The sequence below is a fragment of the Corvus moneduloides genome, chromosome 7 (genome assembly GCF_009650955.1).
Source record: "Corvus moneduloides isolate bCorMon1 chromosome 7, bCorMon1.pri, whole genome shotgun sequence".
NCBI lineage: Eukaryota > Metazoa > Chordata > Aves > Passeriformes > Corvidae > Corvus > Corvus moneduloides.
Window position 1 is genome coordinate 37,380,194 of NC_045482.1, and position 18,200 is coordinate 37,398,393.

At 44.8% G+C, this 18,200-nt stretch overlaps 1 protein-coding gene and 1 long non-coding RNA gene across 3 annotated transcripts in view; one reads left to right on the forward strand and one right to left on the reverse strand.

Moving 5' to 3' along the window:
• Positions 1-18,200, forward strand: part of ACVR2A (activin A receptor type 2A) — a 50,379-nt gene that overhangs the window by 28,545 nt on the left and 3,634 nt on the right. The window contains exons 2-11 of one of the 2 annotated variants that reach the window (XM_032113799.1): positions 2,083-2,290; positions 4,106-4,215; positions 5,500-5,654; positions 11,120-11,143; positions 14,659-14,802; positions 15,475-15,618; positions 16,321-16,466; positions 16,969-17,083; positions 17,395-17,533; positions 17,789-17,919. In XM_032113799.1, coding sequence (XP_031969690.1) covers positions 2,083-2,290; positions 4,106-4,215; positions 5,500-5,654; positions 11,120-11,143; positions 14,659-14,802; positions 15,475-15,618; positions 16,321-16,466; positions 16,969-17,083; positions 17,395-17,533; positions 17,789-17,919 — 1,316 coding nt within the window. The remainder of the gene's footprint in view (positions 1-2,082; positions 2,291-4,105; positions 4,216-5,499; positions 5,655-11,119; positions 11,144-14,658; positions 14,803-15,474; positions 15,619-16,320; positions 16,467-16,968; positions 17,084-17,394; positions 17,534-17,788; positions 17,920-18,200) is intronic. The other variant, XM_032113800.1, reaches the window with a different exon arrangement.
• Positions 3,931-5,503, reverse strand: LOC116446293. Its single transcript, XR_004241118.1, has 2 exons — positions 4,492-5,503; positions 3,931-4,385 (listed from the first exon to the last, which is right to left on the reverse strand). It is a non-coding gene; the product is annotated as an uncharacterized LOC116446293 (long non-coding RNA).

Consider the following 18,200-nt stretch of genomic DNA (forward strand, 5'->3'; position numbering starts at 1 on the left):
GTTCTGTACTCAGTGCCCTTTGCTTTCCCAGTGTGTTTTCCTCCCAAGCTTTACCTCACGTTCTATCCATAGGACACTGCTGGAGTTTTGCTTATGGCTTCTTTCAACAGCAGCATTTTGCCTTTTGAGGTTCAGGAATTGGTTTCTGAGGACCTGGCAATTCCATGTGCACTTGGAACGGGTACAGGAGTTTCATTAGAGACCTGCTCTGCGTAATAAATTCGCTTTATTGTGAATGCCAGCTGCCCTTCTCCCCTGGGAGCTCCATCCCTGTGGAGGGAACGGCAGAGCTGGTTGGAAGCAGATGGGCTCAGGGCTGCCTTCTTTGTGTGGTTCCCCTTCTCCTCTTGCCTTGCTTCCATCATGTTCCTGATTTTCTGCTTGGGAAGATTAATCCAGGATTGTCCTGGTCTGTCCAAGCCTGGGTTAGTCTGGCCAGACCTATTGCAGGTGCCCGTTCAGGTGAGAAGCCCCAGCCAGATGCAAGGTCATTAAACCAAGAGCGACCGCTGCCAGTCACTGATTAGAGCATTAATGGATTAAAAAACTAATGGATAAGAAAACCTGACTATAAAGAAGACAGGAATAAGCAGAATATTTATGCAACGATAGTTTTACTGCAGTTCCTGAATTTTATAAAATTCAGCTTGTCTGTGGTCCTTCAAAGCTCGGCTTGGCAGCAGGAGAAAAGCAATGGCACGTGTGAGAGAAATCCAGGACTTCTGCTTTATTGCACTGACAGAACCAAATCGTTCAATCTGTTGCCTCATCTGTTTCTTGCCATAGCTGAGAGTTGTAAAGGTCAGGCCGTGGCAGCACAAGGAATATAATGGTTCCCAGGCTGTACCTCGCAGCGTTCCCAGCTGGCTCCTGCCCCTCTCCCATTGATCCGCCAGCCTCCTGCCCAAAGCACGGAAGCGGCGGCCTCGGCCTATTTTGGGAATGCGTCAGAGGCAGGACTTTGGGAAGGAGCAATGTGGGATGCTCAGTATGGGCAGTGCTGGGCTCAGCTCTCCCAGGGCTGCAGCAAGGCTCAGATGGGAATAATCCTCGTTATCCTCAGGAATGGACGGGAGTGGTTGCTGGATCACATTTCTTGTGGATAAATGTGGATAAAGGAGGTGATGCAAGCAAATACATAAAAATCTGCCGTGGGAGACCTTTTCTCTTCTAGTCTGATCTTCAGGGTGCTGTGTAATGTGTTAAAAATATTAAATGTATAGATAAATACAGGCAAAGTGCTTTGGCATCCTCCTGGCCCTGCCTCAGTGGATCCTCTGATTCTCCACCTCCTCGAGCTCCCTCTCTGTTTCTCCATGGGTTTAATACAAGTTAAATGGTGGAGCTTCCATGAAGATTGATGGCACACTCTGGGCAGTGTCAGACAAGATAAAAAACAGGCATAAAATGCAGTTCTTACTCCCTTCCTGTATTTTGTTAACACTTTTGCTTCCCAGCAACCCTTCACCTCTGCAGGAACCAGACTGGTGCTTTATATCCCATTAACTCTGAGGTTATCTCCACTAGAATCCCAGAATCCCAGAGTGGTTTCCTACATGGTCACTAAATGGACTTTAAGGTCCCTTCCAACCCACACCATTCTTGGATTGGATTCTGTGATGCCCTTGCCCCCAAACACCTCTTGGCTTTTTGGGGGGTTTCTGAGATGAACTCCCTGCTCTTTTGGCTCATGTAACAAGATAAGAAGCACAAATGCCTTTTGGTGAATTTTCCTGGCTAAATCTCCTGGTTTGGCAAATATTTTAATTAAATCTTCGCTGCTCAGCATTCTAAATTTTCTCTGCTATTGCTATTCATGGAGAAGTATTGCCATGACTTGTTCTTCATTTCTGCAAATCTTGCTAAGTTATGCAAGTCAGTGTTTGACTTCACAGAAGATCTTTGTTTCATGTTTCAACACTTGGAATGCTGCTGAACTTTATGTGTTTTCTGTCTTTATTAAAAAGAGGGGAGAGAGGGCACATTGGTACAAGCAGTAAATGATATTTTTATACAGCTTCCATTGGTTCATATGCCTGATTCTTCAGAATTCCATTTAATTGTGCTTCCCATTCCTCCCAGGTGCCATCCTGGGCAGATCAGAAACACAGGAGTGCATCTACTACAACGCTAACTGGGAAAAGGATAAAACCAATCGCAGTGGGATCGAGCCCTGCTATGGTGATAAAGATAAAAGGCGACACTGCTTTGCTACATGGAAGAATATTTCTGGATCAATTGAAATTGTGAAGCAAGGCTGCTGGCTGGATGACATCAATTGTTATGACAGGTGAGTTTTCCTAGGAATTTTCAAAATTGATTTGTCACTGTAAACTCTTTGCCTCTCCATAATTTCTACGTCATCCCCTCTGGAACCACGGCTTGAGACAAATGAGTCCATGAATAATTACCTTATTTTTAGATGCACACTTGTATTTAGGGACCGGACTTCATGTGAGTACTTTGTCTTGTTTGCAGTTGTCTTACCTTCTTAAAAGAACCCAGGTATTTCATTTATTCTTTTTTGGCCCATTAATAATAGATTCTGTAGTGCCTTGTTATTGCCAAACAGTGCAAATATAATTATTGCAACCAGGATGCAAAATTCTCTCGTTGATTTTTCCAAAGTCTTTAGAGTTGGAAAGTCAGCACTTTATGTCTGCAATTTACCAAATCATGGAAGTATTTTGGCAGTTTATTAATAAGCTCAATGGCAGCTCTAAGAATATTCTAAATTCCTTGTTATTTTGTTGCTAACAGATGGTCTAGAAAGTACCCACGAGCAGTAACAGCAGGACTTGGGGTTTGTTAGATGCTGACTGAATAAAGGTCATGACTCTCTTAAGCAATGGTGTTGCAGTTTTTTAAATATTCTTCTGGGTTGTATTGGGCCAAAACATTTATTTTCTGAAAGGACAGAGAATTAAGAAATAGATCCACAGTGGATCTTCATTAAAAAGTATTTAGGAATTATTTCAGCAATATTTTAGAAAAGTTTTCCTTTGTGTTTCTTAAAAGTTGAATTGTTAGAAGAAAGCCTTGCCGCCCTTTCTCCCAAGTCAAGTTGCCCCCCACACCAGGATGTTTTCTGCTTTAATGACAGTTTAAAGTTCAGTTCCACAATCTTAAAAAATCCTAAAGTTGTGAGATTAAATTCTCCCTTGAGCAAAGAAAAGAAATTGGAAAAAGAAATCAAATGCAGGAAGGACGGTAAGGAAAGAGCTGGAAACAGAGTAAGTCCTCATTAAGTAACTTGTGCTAATCACACACAGTGCTGTGTTTGTCCAAAACAGCCCAAATCTTATCTTTGGAGCATGGGGTGGTTTTACTGCTCTGGAAGTTCGTGGGGGTGACTCCAAACAGCAGCAGATTAAGGACATCAAAGAGAAAATGTTCCCTGGAAGCCACGGGACAGGGTGACAGCAAGAGCTGGCTCTAGGGAATAACCCCAAGTTTTGAAGATGAGCCCAAAACTTCCTTGACAATGTTCAGCTGTGTTTAAAATCCCTCAGTATTTCTTCAGGCTTTTCCAATTCTGCTGTCAGGCTGGCTCCTGGTTGGTGCCTGTTTTTTCTTTCTTGATGGGAATAGTTTCAGCTTATTTGTTAACAGAGTATTAATAAAAAAGTCTTTCCTGCAGTTAATTCAGTGAAATAAACCCTGTCCCTGAGCATAATGTAGGCAGAGGAAATTGTAGAAATTTTATCATTTCTTTCTACAAGTATAATAAAATTTAAAATTTCTCCTTCTCACTTATCTCCAGCCCTGTCCTGTGGGTTTATGGTCAAGCACCAGCTGTTTGATCCCTTGTTTGTCCTGTTTAAATCTAGATTGTGAACTGTTCCTCAGTGTCCTTCTGGTGGCTTTCTTTAACTTTGTCTTAAAAACAGCAAAAATGTGTTTCTCTTGTAATAAAATTTCATTGCAATATAAAATATCAAAATTTAATTTATTTCATTAGGTTTAGCTGTTACTTTGACACTGTGTTATCCTGGGCAATTTAATGATGTTCACTTCAGAAATTTTAAAGATGGGCACATATTTTTTCCAGAACAAAAACAACCCAGCTCGAGATTAATGACCATTTGACTCTTTTCTCTTGCAGGAATGATTGCATAGAGAAGAAGGACAGCCCTGAGGTGTTTTTCTGTTGCTGTGAGGGCAACATGTGCAACGAGCGCTTCTTCTACTTCCCGGAGATGGAGGTCACGCAGCGTAAGTTCCTCCTGATGGGAATATTCCACGTGGTGCTTCTTCAGGAGATCAGGCTTTTCCAAAAGTCCTGGCCTGCCTTTGCTGCCAGAGGGTTCTGATAGAGCTCTGTGCATTCCCAGGCAGAGCCGAGGAATTGCCAGTTCATTTATTCCACTTGGAGAGGTTCTCTCCTATAAAATCAATAAAAGGTGCTTCAGCTCTTTCCAAGGGTGAGAAGGAAGGATAATCTGAAATAATTGCCTGGTTTAAGATACAGAAGTTACTGTCAAATCTTACCTTAATTGCATGGTTAAGCTCCTGTAAGTGTGTAAATCATCCCTGTATCCCTGTGCCAGCCTGGGGATGCTCCTTTTCTTCAAAAAAATCCTCTTTATCCCAGCTGGACCTTGAATTCCTCTGTGAATGCATACAGTAACCTCTCAAAAGGGGGAAAGAATTTCTTCTCTTGTAGGTTCTTCAGTCTCAGCATATTGTGTGGTTCTGAAGGACAATCAAATTAGGCAGATGTAACAAATAATTATTTTAAAAAACAGCAGCTAAAAAATGATTTGATTTTTCTTGCCTATCTTCTTCCAGTCGGGAATCTAAGCTTTGCTGGAAAACGGAGTGATGTTAATAACTGAGCTGAAACCAGCAAATGTCTCATGTACCAAATAGCCAGAGGAAGTTGTTTATGAAATGAAAGAACACTTTCTGGGAGATTAAAATAGCCTTTGTTGACCCAGGAGATATTATTGTCATTTTTGTCAGTGATGCTGCTAAGGCAATAATTGACATTCTTCCCTCTCATGAGCCCTCTCTTGCCCCAGGGGGCTGTGGCTGCCTTTGAAGCAGCTCCAGCTTTTCCAGAGCCTTTTTTGAGGTTGTGTGGAAGTGTCTTCACCTGGAGAACTCCTCCTTGCAGCCGAGCAGCAGAGCACAGAAGTGCTGGCAGGTTATGTCTGCCCTGTGCAAGGCTAAACCTCCGTATGGATTGTTTTTCATTCATTAGGTGATGCATTCTTGCAATCCCCTGGGAATACAAACACCCCTTGCTTGCTGTAGGCTGGTGGGGGTTGGAGGCACAGAATTCCACTGTGCTGAAGTGTGAATCTGGGATCTGAGCTATTCCCATGCTTTCCAGAGTGCTGCCTTTTAACCAGGTGTTAGTTTGTGCTGGCTAATCAGCTGCTGGGAGCCTGCTGTGCTGCTGGCAGGAGCTGTTAGAAAATCAGGCTGCTGCACATTTCAAACACTGCCTGGTTTTGTTCCTTAAAAGCTGTGTCCTTTTTTTTTCCCCTTCAGCAACTTCCAATCCTGTTACACCGAAGCCACCTCTGTTCAACACCTTGCTGTATTCCTTGGTGCCTATCATGGGAATTGCAGTGATCGTGCTCTTTTCCTTCTGGATGTACAGACATCACAAGCTGGCCTATCCTCCCGTGCTTGTTCCCACCCAGGTGAGCCCCTGCTGTGGGATTTGGGGATTTCTAAGGGCCAAACCATTCCTGAAGGGGATCTGTCTCATGGCTGGTCTCTGTTGCCCTCCTGGTTTCGAGGTCCTAACGCTTGCTCTCCCCTAAAGCAGAGAATTAAGCTTTACTTAAACAGCCTTATTAATTATTCTTTGATGACTATATCAGCAACTACTTCATGTTTTTATGCATCTCTTTGTTTGGGAGGAGAAAAACTGAACACAGAGGGCAAAGACACAGTGAAGGGGTGCTGAGGGCTGAGCTGTAATGCTTGGCTGAGAACAAAAATGGGAGTTGCCAATTCATCTTGGCCATTTGAGGTGTACAGAAAATAGTAGCTAATAGAGGATGAGCTGTTTTTAAGGAAGCCTGGAACTGGAATACAGGTGCAGTTAAAGGGAATGTTCAGAAAATCTTCAAGCACAACTCCAGGGCGTAGCTCAGATCAAGGATTGTGATTCCTGTCATCTTCTTCCTCTTGTTTATGTATTTTCTGTTTTGTCTTGAAATGTTTCAGTTTTAGGGGTGTTGGTGTTTTGTTTCTAAAGGATGATGAGGTTGTGGGCTCCACATTTGTGTGTAACCTGCTGCATCCAAACAAACCTCCTGTGGCTCTGTGTGTGGAGTTCCTGCTGTTGGGAGGCTCCAGCTGGTCCTGGAGCTGTAATTTGTGCTAATCCTGGAATTCCTCTTCCTTCAGTTATGTCTGGAGATCCAGCTGAGATTATGAGGCTTTTATGGAAAGAGTTAAAACATGAAATTCTAGAGACCAAAGCAGAAAGGATGGAGAAAATGTAGTTGTGGAAATAGAGAAGTAATTTGGATTTTTGCAGTAAGAATTGAGCTTCTAACTCAGCTCAGTGACCAGAATATGTGACCTGTCCTACAGTGACATTTTTTATGATTAAAATTGAAACTCCTGTTCTTTTGGGTAGGATTGCCAAGGATTGATCTGTGTGTGCTCCGTGCTCCCAGCTCCTGGGATATTTTCAGTGCTGCTGCTTGACTGGAGGGTGCTGCAGGAAGCAGGATTGCCTGGGGTTGATAACTCAAGTGTTTTGGTTTCAGTTTCGCAGTAATAGATAAGAGGAATTTGGGGAGAGGCAGTGGACATATGTTGTTGCCAAATGAAAAGAACATAATTTAGAGGAAAAAAGTCTGTTTGCTGTCCTTGCAGAGAGGATTGCAGCTCCTCAGACTCCCTGCAATCTGTCAGCATAATTAGTTCATCCAGCTCCCATTTTATGGATTTGGGACTTTACATCAACCCAGTGGTCTTTGCTGGGAGATCAAATTCATAACTGCTAATCGTGGGGATAATTCCAGTGTGGGATTGTCTTCGTAAAGAAATTAAGTCATGGATAAAGCCATAGAAAAAGCAAGTGAATGTTAAATACATGTGGGGTATCAAGAACTCGAATTCTGATCCTCCCTCCTTTTGCTGCAGTTTTTTCTTGCATGGGCTGTGTTTGGAGCAGGATGGACACCTAAATTTTTAATAAGTAGGGTAATCAGCTGGGGTGTTCATGCTCAGATTGTATCTTTGGGATAAGTGCTCCTTGGTGCTTGTGGGCAACAACATTTTCCTATCTTGTGGTGAACAGGCATCAAGGCTCATGTGGAAAGTCAGGAAAAGCCACTTCTGCCTGAAAAACTACCCGGAATTATTATGTAAATCCAGTGTATAAACACTCTCCCATATGCAGCAGAGCAGTGGTTCCCACTTTAAATTTGATTACAGCTGGTCGGAACAGGAGACAGGGAAGGAGGGAAACCATTGGGAACTTTATAACCACGAATAAACACTGAAATATTTCTGCAATTAATCTGTTAATAGTGTATTTAATAATCAGGGCATGAGTGGAGTTTGCAGGCAAATGGATTTGGTTTAAATCTTTGTATAGCAGTGGTAGAATGGACAGGTCAGATGTACAGCAGGAAAAACAGGGATTGCTCCATGTCAGATACAAATAAAGGTTATCTGCTCTTCCTTGGTTTATTCCCAGAAACAATGGGAGTACCAAGCTGCTGCCCTGGTACCAAACTTCCAGTAAAAAAATGAAAGGATGGATGAGGAATAAGCAAAAGATAAAAATGAGGAAATGCTGAAGAATGAGAAATGGTGAAAGAATTAGAAGAAGCGATAAATAAAAAGAATAGAAGTGGTGATAAAAAAATCAGAGAGCAAAAGGGAAAGAAATAATTTGGAATATTTGAAAAGAAAAAAGCAAGAAACAACCTGTAAGAAACGTTTGAACTTGTAACAAGAGATAAAGGACAATTAGTCTTGGCTTGTTTGTGCTGCTCACTGTGCCTCACTGCTGTGTGGGGAACTATCCAGTGAAAGCTGTCAAATTCCATCAAATCTGTCACTATCTGTGTTCTCAAATGAGTTATTAACAAATCCATGTTTGCTGAATACATCTGTGTGTATGGGAAACACTTAAGAACTGTTCTGTCTCCTTATTTCTATTTGATTTAGCAAACATAAATTCATCAGCTGATAAAAGTTATCAAAAGAATTGGGTTGGTATTTTAAGTATTTGAGTGTGTGCAGTGTTCTGCAGAAGGAGTTGCTGTGACCTGGTTCACTGTCGCTGGGGGACCCTGGCAATGGAACCCTGTGGTCTGGAATGAGGTGTAATCCAGGTTTCTCCCCAGACATTCCCCATAAAACTGGAGTGTGGATGGCAGGGAGCTGCTCCCTTCTTCCTGACATCCCTTGGGCTGGGGCCAGAGCTGTCAGTGCAGATTCCAAGGGGCTGTTCCCACCCTGGCAGCTGATGGGTGCCACTGTCACCCTTCACACGGAGCTGCCACCGGCCCCACTCGGGCTTTGGCAGCTCCCCCCGTGTCCCACCCCACCGAGCAGGGAATCTTTAACCTCTTGTACTTCCCTGGGCGCCCAGCTTGGCAAGATTTTACTGCATCACAGTTGCTTTTTTGCTTTGGGTTGGTTTTGAAATGAGAATTGTGTTGAGAGGCTTGAGAAAAGGCTTTGCAGATTCACTTCTGGTCTTCATGACTTAATTTGGGGATTTCTTCTGAAATGGTTGAATTTTCTGGGGTCAAAGATGTATCACGGTTTTAATCACTGAGCACAGGAATTCCTAAATCTACCTGGTGCACTTGAAATTTCTGGGATAATCTTGCTACACTGAGAAAATCCCAGTTTCCTGCTGAAGTATGAAGGAATTAAATCAATTGCTCAGATTTTGCCCATTTTAGCCTTCCAAAAGCCAGATTTTTTTTTCTTGTTGTTGTTACATTTCAACACTGGAAAAGTGCAAGGGAGAGGTGTTTTTAGAAGGATTGAATCCAAACCTGGGAAGATTAATGGCTACTTGAAAAATACAGGGAGAAGCCAGGTGCTTATAGGGAAGTGGGAAAAGAGATTGGAAAGTTACTGCAAATCAGGAGTCCTGAATGTGCACTGGGTGAGGAGCTTGAAACTGGGGGTCCTTTTTTTTTCCTAATAGAATCCTTGGGCTGGTACAAGTTCAAATGTGTAACAGAGGGAAGAATTTGTGTGAAAATACCAAAAAGCAGCTTTTACAGTTCAGAGTATGGCTGTGGGTAGCCCAGATATTGGGGAAAACCCGCAGTGCTTAGGGGTTTTATTGGTCTAATTGGTTACAAATATTGTAATAAACCCATTAGAGTTGGTTTTCGGGCAGCATAAACAGCAGTGAGTGGGTTTATGTACCTTTGTGGGGGTGATAGGGGTTTCCAGGGGGGTTGACTGCTCCCAGTTTTTGTTTATCAGAGTTAATTCCTGACATGAATCTCAGATTTGCATTTCTTTTGTAGCCCGATACCCTTAAACCAGTGCCCTTTGGATTTCTGCTGGGAGCCTGAGGTGATGCTCTGTGGGCTGAAGGGGAGGACATTGGTTTATAATCCAGAGGTGTTAATGAGCATAAATACATCTTTTTAAAATTTCCATGTGTGTGGAATTTATCAGCGTTTGGGGGAAGCTGATCCCTCGAGGGAGGAGTGAGAGGTTTCGGAGAGGACTTGTTTCTCAGAGCTTCATTTTTGCAGTTTCTCATTATGGTCAGAGCACAAAGGTTGAATTCATACATATTTCTGCTTCTTGCTGAGGAATTTCCATAATTCTCAGGAGCTGGAGAACTTTAATAATGAATAGGCCTGGAAAAAAGGACTTGCAGCCTCTTGGGGTGGATTTTTCTCCGCTCCGGAGCTGCGCTGGCCAGTGGTGGAGGAGATCCTGGTGGATCCCAGTGCTCCAAGCTCTGGTACAGGATTTATGACTCCATTCTCCAAGGAATCGTCCAGCCCCTCTGGCATTAATTATTTGGAGAAAGGGAAGTGTGTGCTTGGAACTCTTCAGGCACAGGGAGAGGCTTGGGTTGGCCCCGTGCTCCAGAGCATCCTGAGGGTGTGAAGGCAGAGGGGGAGAAAGGGATCGCAGCTGGAGACAGGGGCTTGAATTCCCTGCTCTTCCACATCCAGCCCATCCAGGTATAAAGGACAGAGGACATGGCTCAGGTGAGTCACAGAATCCTGGAATGTTTGGGTTCGACTGGAACTTAAAACTCATCCAGTGCCACTCCTGCCATGGGCAGGGACACCTCCCACTGTCCCAGGGTGCTTCAAGCCCCGTCCAGCCTGGCCTTGGGCACTTCCAAGGATCCAGGAGCAGCCACAGCTGCTCTGGGAGTGCCAGGGCCTCCCAGTCCAAAGTGCAGGAGGAGGAACGGAGGCATCTCTGTGTCTCTGCTGGGGTGACACCGAGGTTGTTCAACAAAAGCGACGAAAGCAGCACAAACAAGGGGGTCATGGAAATCCTGGGACATGGGTTTAGCCTGGATTTTGTTCCACGGTCTGTAAACCTCCTGGGATTGTTTGAAGGAATTTTTAATATTGTGATTGATCTCACTCTGCTGGGTGCAGTGTGTTCGAGTTCCCCCTCTATTTACAGATTTATCGATCAGGTTCAGTGTTGGAGCCCAAACCCATGGTGCCGTTCATTGACGAAGTTTGATTCCAACTGGGCCATTGGAAGTTTCCTGTTCCCGGGAGCGCCAGGGAGGGGAATTTCACCGGTGCGGCGCTGCCCCCTCGCGGGCAGCGGGGAGCACTGCAGGGAATGAGTTTGCATCCCGGGGGTTTGGAATTTCATGTTTGGAAGTTCCATACAGCTCTATACACCTGCAGTGGACATTTCTTGATGTAATTATAAAATAATTCAGTTAATTGCCTATGTAATAATCCTGTTTTCCCCGTTTTTCTTGGCTGACAATGCTGGATTTCTTTGACTGTTGTTTTAAATGTTGTTACTGGTACGAGAAAGTTTTGCTGTCCCCGTGAATATTTCTGTCACTAACTCACAAATAATTGACTTTGTCTCCTCTAAGCTGTTTTTGCATCCCATTCCTGGTGTAAATAGTAATTTCTCTTGCCTGTGTTTTTTCCCTCTCTGCAAGCACGCCTTTCATATAATGATTGAGGTAAGAGGATGTTTGTTCCTGGCTCTGGGGCTTTCTGGGGATGTGGGAGACGTTGTTTGGTCGGAATTGTGATTTCTCAGTATTTTGGATGAGCCATTTGTCAACATGTGTGGTTTAAAAATGCAGCTTTAGCCTGGGGTTCATGGATCTCCTAAAATTCCCTGGAGCTCTCGCGGCTGGTGGGGTCAGTACCTGCAATCTGGGATTGATCCTGGAGCACAGGGACATGGCCAGGGGGATCCATGGCCCCAGCACAGGGCTTTCCCTGGAAGCCAAGGGCGCATCCCACCCACCTGTGCCCTGTCTTTGGGTCTCCATTCCCATCTCCCACCTGGAAACACCCACTGGAGCTGTGTGGTCTCCACCTGCTGATCCTGGCATTTTGTGTGGTGCAGAAACTCACAAAAATGGATCATCTGGAGAAAAATGAACGTACTCCTTCACTGCTCTTCATCTTTCCCACTGACCCGGTGTTATTTTTATTTGTATTAAACTCCAAATCCCTGGGACCCCTTAATTCAAAAACTGGGGCATTCCTGCTCAGCTTTTCAATGGAATATTGAAAACATCAAGATTTGAGGTGTAATAGAAATGCTCAATTTCTGTCATCATTAAAGTTCTCTAATTAATACCTGAAATACCTTGGAAACACATTTTAGAAGAAAATCAAATGGTTTAAATGTCTTAAAATTTGAATATTTTCCTGACTGTGCCTCTGTAAAGAGTTTCCAGAGTTCCTTGGATCTCTATTCCATGTTTGACACCCTTATCCCAGTCAGGGATGCTGGGTCCTGCCTCCAAGGAGCTGCTTTTAATGGATTTGAGTTCCACATTTGTTGAGCTGATCTCAAGACCCATTTTTGAGGACCCTTGAGGAACCCCATTCCTGGAAGTGACCCTTCCTTAAGGAATATTTTCCCTGTGTGACTCAGTCTGAGGGAAGGAGCAGGAACAGGGAATTGGGCCCTGGATTTTTTGACAGCTGGAAATCTGGGAGCCCAGTTTATCCTCCTGCCATCCCTGCTGGCATTCTGGCCTTGGCGCCACAGAGATCAGCCCCAAGGCCACACGGGAATAACGGGGCCTCTGGAACGTTAAACATTTTTCCTTGGAGCAGAGCGAGTTGGAAATATTGTCAGGGAATGCATCCATGTAAAAATAGTCCCTGGAGCTGCAGAATCTGGAGTTAGATTTTAAGCAAGGTGTTCAGAAAAAATCAGGGGGGAAAAAAAGGAAAACTTTTCTTTCTAGTTGTGTTAACAGCAGGAATTCTGCTTCCCACTTGGAATTGGGATTTGTTTGGGTTGGGCTGTGGGCGGGTGGCGCTGTCTCAGCAACAACGGAAATTTTGGCTCCCAGAAATGTCTTCCCAGGAAAGGAAAAGGTGCAGGAACTGCAGCAGGGGCTGTGGCAGGTGCTGGGAAGGTGGTGTGGAGAGCCAGGGATTTCTTGGAAATAGGGAATTTGGTGTATGGGAAGGGTTGTGGTCTACTGGGGAATTAGGACGCACCAGGTTTCACTGTCACTTTCATTTCCAGCTCCTGGCAGAGATGCTGGAACTTGGACGTTTTGATTTTCCTGATGGTTGGGGAAGAATTCAGGCACCAGGTGCTTCCAAATCCCAGCAGTTTCTTGGGAGGAGAGTGTGGGAAGGAAGGGGAATCCAAGCCACTGGAGCAAAGGGGGATTTGGGGTTATTTCCTACAAATTTCTCTGGTTTACACAAGGCGAGAGGTTCTGAACTTGAACAGTTCATTAAATCAGGGTTGGCTTTGGGGGATAAAATGGAGCATCTCGTTCCCACTTCCTCTTCTAACAACGACAAACTGCATTTACAAATCTTTGTTTAGTACAGTTTGTATTTTACAAATTGAGGGCACTGCTTTCCCTGGTGCCTGGAATATTCCAAGAGGGCTCTGGCAGGGAATGAAAGGCACCAAGGGAGGGAAATCTTCACTCTCAAACTTCACTTTCTGTGCTGCAAATGTTGATGTCACAACTTCAAGCGCCTGTCGCTGTCACATTGACAAAAGGATTTCCTCCTTTTTTGGGGACAGTGTTGCAGTGTGTTTCTAATTTGAATTTCAAATGTTATTTATATTCTTTTTCTAGTTATTAATTTATGCAATGAGGTTACTCTGCTCTGACTCTTCCTCTGAAACTTGTTCTTTTTAATTTATTTGTAGTTGTGTAAGAAAGCAGAGAGTGGGTGTTTATTCCTGCACTGAAACTACTCAGGACTTGTGTTCTCAGCACTTGTCTCCATTCTCCCCCTATTAAGGGTTCTTAACCCCACAGTTTGTCACAAAATGTGTCTTTAACCTGCCCAGGATTTTATGGTTTTGATGGAAGTGCTCAAGTATTTAACTCTTTATTGAGTGCTCTCCTCTCTCTTGTTGAAGCAACTCCTCTGGTGGTTTTCATTCTCTTGAAAACAGCTTTACAGGGGCTCTGTGGGGAAAACAGAGGAGCCAAGGAGGTGTTTTGGAGGCTTTTTGAAAACTTTGGGGTTGGTTGTTGGGGTTTTTATACAGGGATGAGCTGATCCCACCTGGAGGGAAAGGGCCAGCCCAGAAGGAAGCAGAGCTTTGGCAATAAAATCGAGAATCTGCTCGTTCTGTTCAGATGATGTGATACAGCAGCTACAGGGTGTGCAATAAACTGTCCCCTCCCCTTTCCCAGGAAGGGAAATGGTCCCAGGCTGTAGTGTGGGGATATGGAAATGGGATATGGATACAGAGCCCTGGGGAAGCTCCGTCTCACCTCCAGGACAGGACAAGATCACCTCTGCAGTGTAGCTCCAGCTCCCCTCTGGGTCCAGCCAGGTGCTGGGATCTCAGGAACACGCTGGCAAAGTGGGGAGCAGTGGGAGTGGGGCAGGAGGGGCTGATCCCCACATGTGGATCTGCAGGGTTCAAAGGTCCCACACATCAGATAAACACAGAAAACCTTAATTGCATCCAAGGAGCTCAGTGCAATTCCAGCTCTTAACAAATGTAACAAGTAAAGCTTGATTATCTTTGTTCCTTAATTGCTGCTGTGCTTCCCCACCTGGTTATAATATTCCTTAATTTCTGCTGTGCTTTCCCACCTGGTCACATTATTCCTTAATTTCTGCTGTTTTCCCACCTGATTAGACTATTCCTTAATTTCTGCTGTGCTTTCCCACCTGAGTATATTCTTCTTTAATTTCTGCTGTGCTTTCCCAGCTGATCACGTCATTCCTTGGTTCCTGCTATGCTGTCCCACCCAGTTTTCTGGGTGTATCCCATCCCTGTGGAGCTGCTCCCTCTGGCACATCCCTCCTGAGCATGTTTCACAATCCCATTTCCCGTCCCTGCGGAGAAGGGCTCGGCTTTGTGCCTGGATGTTTGGGGAATTGCTGCACTGGGGTTTGGCTGGGTGATTCCAGGATCTCCCCATTTACAATCCTTTATCTGTAGTGCTGTCAGGGATGACATGAATTAATGCCATTAACAACAGCAGCATTAATTAATGGTCTCACCCGATTGCAGGATCCTGGGCCTCCCCCACCATCTCCGTTGATGGGTCTGAAGCCGCTGCAGCTCCTGGAGATCAAAGCCAGGGGGAGATTCGGGTGTGTGTGGAAAGCTCAGCTGCTCAATGAATACGTTGCAGTCAAAATATTCCCCATCCAGGTGAGCAGAACTCTTGAGGTCCTGGGTTGTTCCTCGCATTAAAGCAGCTTTTCTTGGCCCAGTAATTCTGTAAATCCAAATGGAAACGTCCTTGAGGTGTAAAAGATGCAGGAAGAGTTTTGGTGATTTAAAAGAAGTATTTTACTGCAGTAAACACATTATTGAAGCATAAACCCTGTGAAGTATGTGTTTCTAGTCATAAAATCATTCAGCATCCGTAGTTTTAAGCAGCTCTCACCCACTTCTTGACCAGTTAATAATCAAATTAAATTGTACTTAGAAGGAATGTCCTGAAATGCAAACCCTAAAGAGATTGTTCCAATTAAACCTGCCTCAATTAAGTGCCATAACACTTATTGCCCAGCAAGTGCCCTCGGAAAGCCGTGGCTTGGATTAAATGGATTGAAGAATTTTGAGAACACAGAGTGATGCTGAATGGTGATGCTGGGATGGGTTTTACATTCATTAAAGCACCCCCTGCCACTCGAGGTGCAGGAATGTGCTGGTGTTTCCTGATGGTGATTAAACACTGCAGGCTCTTGTTCTTGCAGCAGAAATTCCCTGTATTTTTTGAAAGACCTTTTCCAAATGCTGGGAGCAAACCCCCCTCAGGGCCAGCCCCTGGTATCCCGTTCCTGGTGGGTAACTGGGGTTGTGCTGCTGTGTTTGCAGGACAAGCAGTCGTGGCAGAACGAGTATGAGATCTACAGCCTGCCCGGGATGAAGCACGACAACATCCTGCAGTTCATCGGCGCCGAGAAGCGCGGCTCCAGCATTGACGTCGACCTGTGGCTCATCACCGCCTTCCACGAGAAGGTGGGGCTGCCCCTGCATGGGCTCGGGGCTCTCCTGAGTGAGGCAGGGGGAGAACAGCCCTAGAAGAGTGTCACAGATGTGGAGTTGAGGCAGATAAGGAAGAAAATTGAAAGTATTTTGCACTTAGCTGCTCACTTTTCACTGGGTGTGAGTTTGGTTCAGTTCATTTTCAGACAGCTGAGGAAGCTGTCGTCAGGTTTTACTGATAGAAGAGTTGTTTAGGAAACAATCAAAAATTAATTCTACCTTTTTTTGGCTTTTTAGAATATGTCTTTTTGATTATCCCCCATCTAAACCTGCCTGAAATAAATAACCTCCCATCTTGCAGAGATTGGGGGAGGTTATTTTTGGTCCACTCTTGTTGGTTGATTGGAATGAAAAATAAAAATGAAGTGATACAGATTGATTCTATTGTGACAGCAACAGGAAGAAACACAAATATGATTAATTAAGAATATGTGTGGTTTTATGTTGAATAATTTTGATCTCTTTAGATTTGTTCAGTGTGTATTTCACTCTGAAACTGGGGTGTTGAATGATTTCATCTCTGTTTATTCAGAGTGTGTTTCACTCTGAAACTGCTGTTGGTCCATGAGGAAGGACAGTCAGAGGTCCTACAGATGTTCCCCCCAGCTCAGCAGGAATTGCAGCTTTTCCCTGGATGGGTGACACTGAGCTGGGTGTGTGACTGTTTTGCTGCAGGGGTCCCTGACGGATTTCCTGAAGGCCAACGTGGTGTCGTGGAACGAGCTGTGCCACATCGCCCAGACCATGGCCCGTGGCCTGGCCTACCTGCACGAGGACATCCCGGGGCTCAAGGACGGCCACAAGCCGGCCATCTCCCACAGGTACCGCCCTGGGAATGGCAGCTGCCCGGGAAATGGGGACACATGGGAATCCTGCATGCAGCCCATCACCTTCCGTTCCTGCAGGAATTCCGTGTCTCCGTGTTAGGAGCCAGCACGATGCATATTTCCAAGGGTTTTGTTTCCTGCTCTTTAAACAAGATGCACTCACTGCACACTTGGATTAAAACATTTTCATTCTATCTCTGTATCCCACTTGCATCATCCATATCCGTATCTCCATATATCCATTATACATCTGTGTTTATTTTAAAAACAAGCAGAAAATTACAGTTCCAACTGCTGTCTCATTTATTCCCATAAGGATAAAGGTCTGCAAGGTTTTATTATTGTTATTTTGTTGTTTAACTTATCTACTTCTTTATCCTGTTTCTGCCTTTCATACCATAATGTTCCTTGTTTTATGCTATCCCTTTTTCCTTAGTTTTATCTGTATTCCATGGTTCTAGATCTCTAATTTGTGTTTTTTTCTTGAACTTGAAAGGGACATTAAAAGCAAGAATGTGCTGCTGAAAAACAACCTCACAGCTTGTATTGCTGATTTCGGTCTAGCTTTAAAGTTTGAGGCTGGAAAGTCTGCAGGAGACACCCATGGACAGGTAAGTCCTGGTTTATTTCCAGGAATGATCCAGCTGTTACATGGACGTGAATGGGAATTCCACCTCAGGCTCATTGCATAGCTTCTTCCCCCTTTTATCCTGACTGGAAGATTTGGACGAGAACTTTTGTCATATTTTATTAATTATTTAATTACTGTTCAGAAACTGAGGGATGAAACTTCCTAAGGCAGGAATAACCATGGCTTTGTTTAATCTGGGACAAAGCATGGTTTCGTTTGGCAGCAGCCGGGCTGGTGCCCGTGCTGGGGCTGATTCTGGGTACAAATTGTGGTGTTCTGCTGCCCTTGCAGGTGGGCACCCGCAGGTACATGGCTCCGGAGGTGCTCGAAGGTGCTATCAACTTCCAAAGGGACGCGTTCCTGAGGATAGACATGTACGCCATGGGATTGGTCCTCTGGGAATTGGCCTCGCGCTGCACGGCCGCCGACGGTGAGCAACGGCCTTGGCTGGGGAATGCTCAGGGTCAGCACTGTGGGTCCCTGGAGTGTCCAAAGCCAGCTTGGGCAGGGCTTGGAGCAGCCTGGGATAGTGGGAGGCATCCCTGCCCATGGCAAGAGTGGAACTGGGTGAAATCCCTTCCAACCCAAACCACTCTGGGATTCTGATTATGGCCAAATTCCCAACATTCCAATCTTCTCTTTCCCTTTTCCAAGTCAGTGGTTGAACTCATGTTTCCCTCTGCAGGCCCCGTGGACGAGTACATGCTGCCTTTTGAGGAGGAGATTGGCCAGCACCCGTCCCTGGAGGACATGCAGGAAGTTGTGGTGCACAAAAAGAAGAGGCCTGTCCTAAGGGAGTGTTGGCAGAAACATTCTGTAAGTGGGACCCAACCCACTGCTGCAAGGATTTGAATCCCACATTCTGTCCATGCCGTGTTGTGTCCATCACACTGGGGTTTGGGAGGGATTTAATAATTCCAGTAGGAGTTAAATGGGCTGTAAATGTTCCTCATCTTAAACTGCTCTTTCTTCAGTAGTAGAAAGTGAGTGATTTTTTCAGCTTTTTGGTGGGAGATCCTGGAGTTACTTTTCATTGAAGTGCCAATTGATGGCTGAGGGATTCACCTCTTTAGAACACTGTGAAGCTCCAGCTGCAC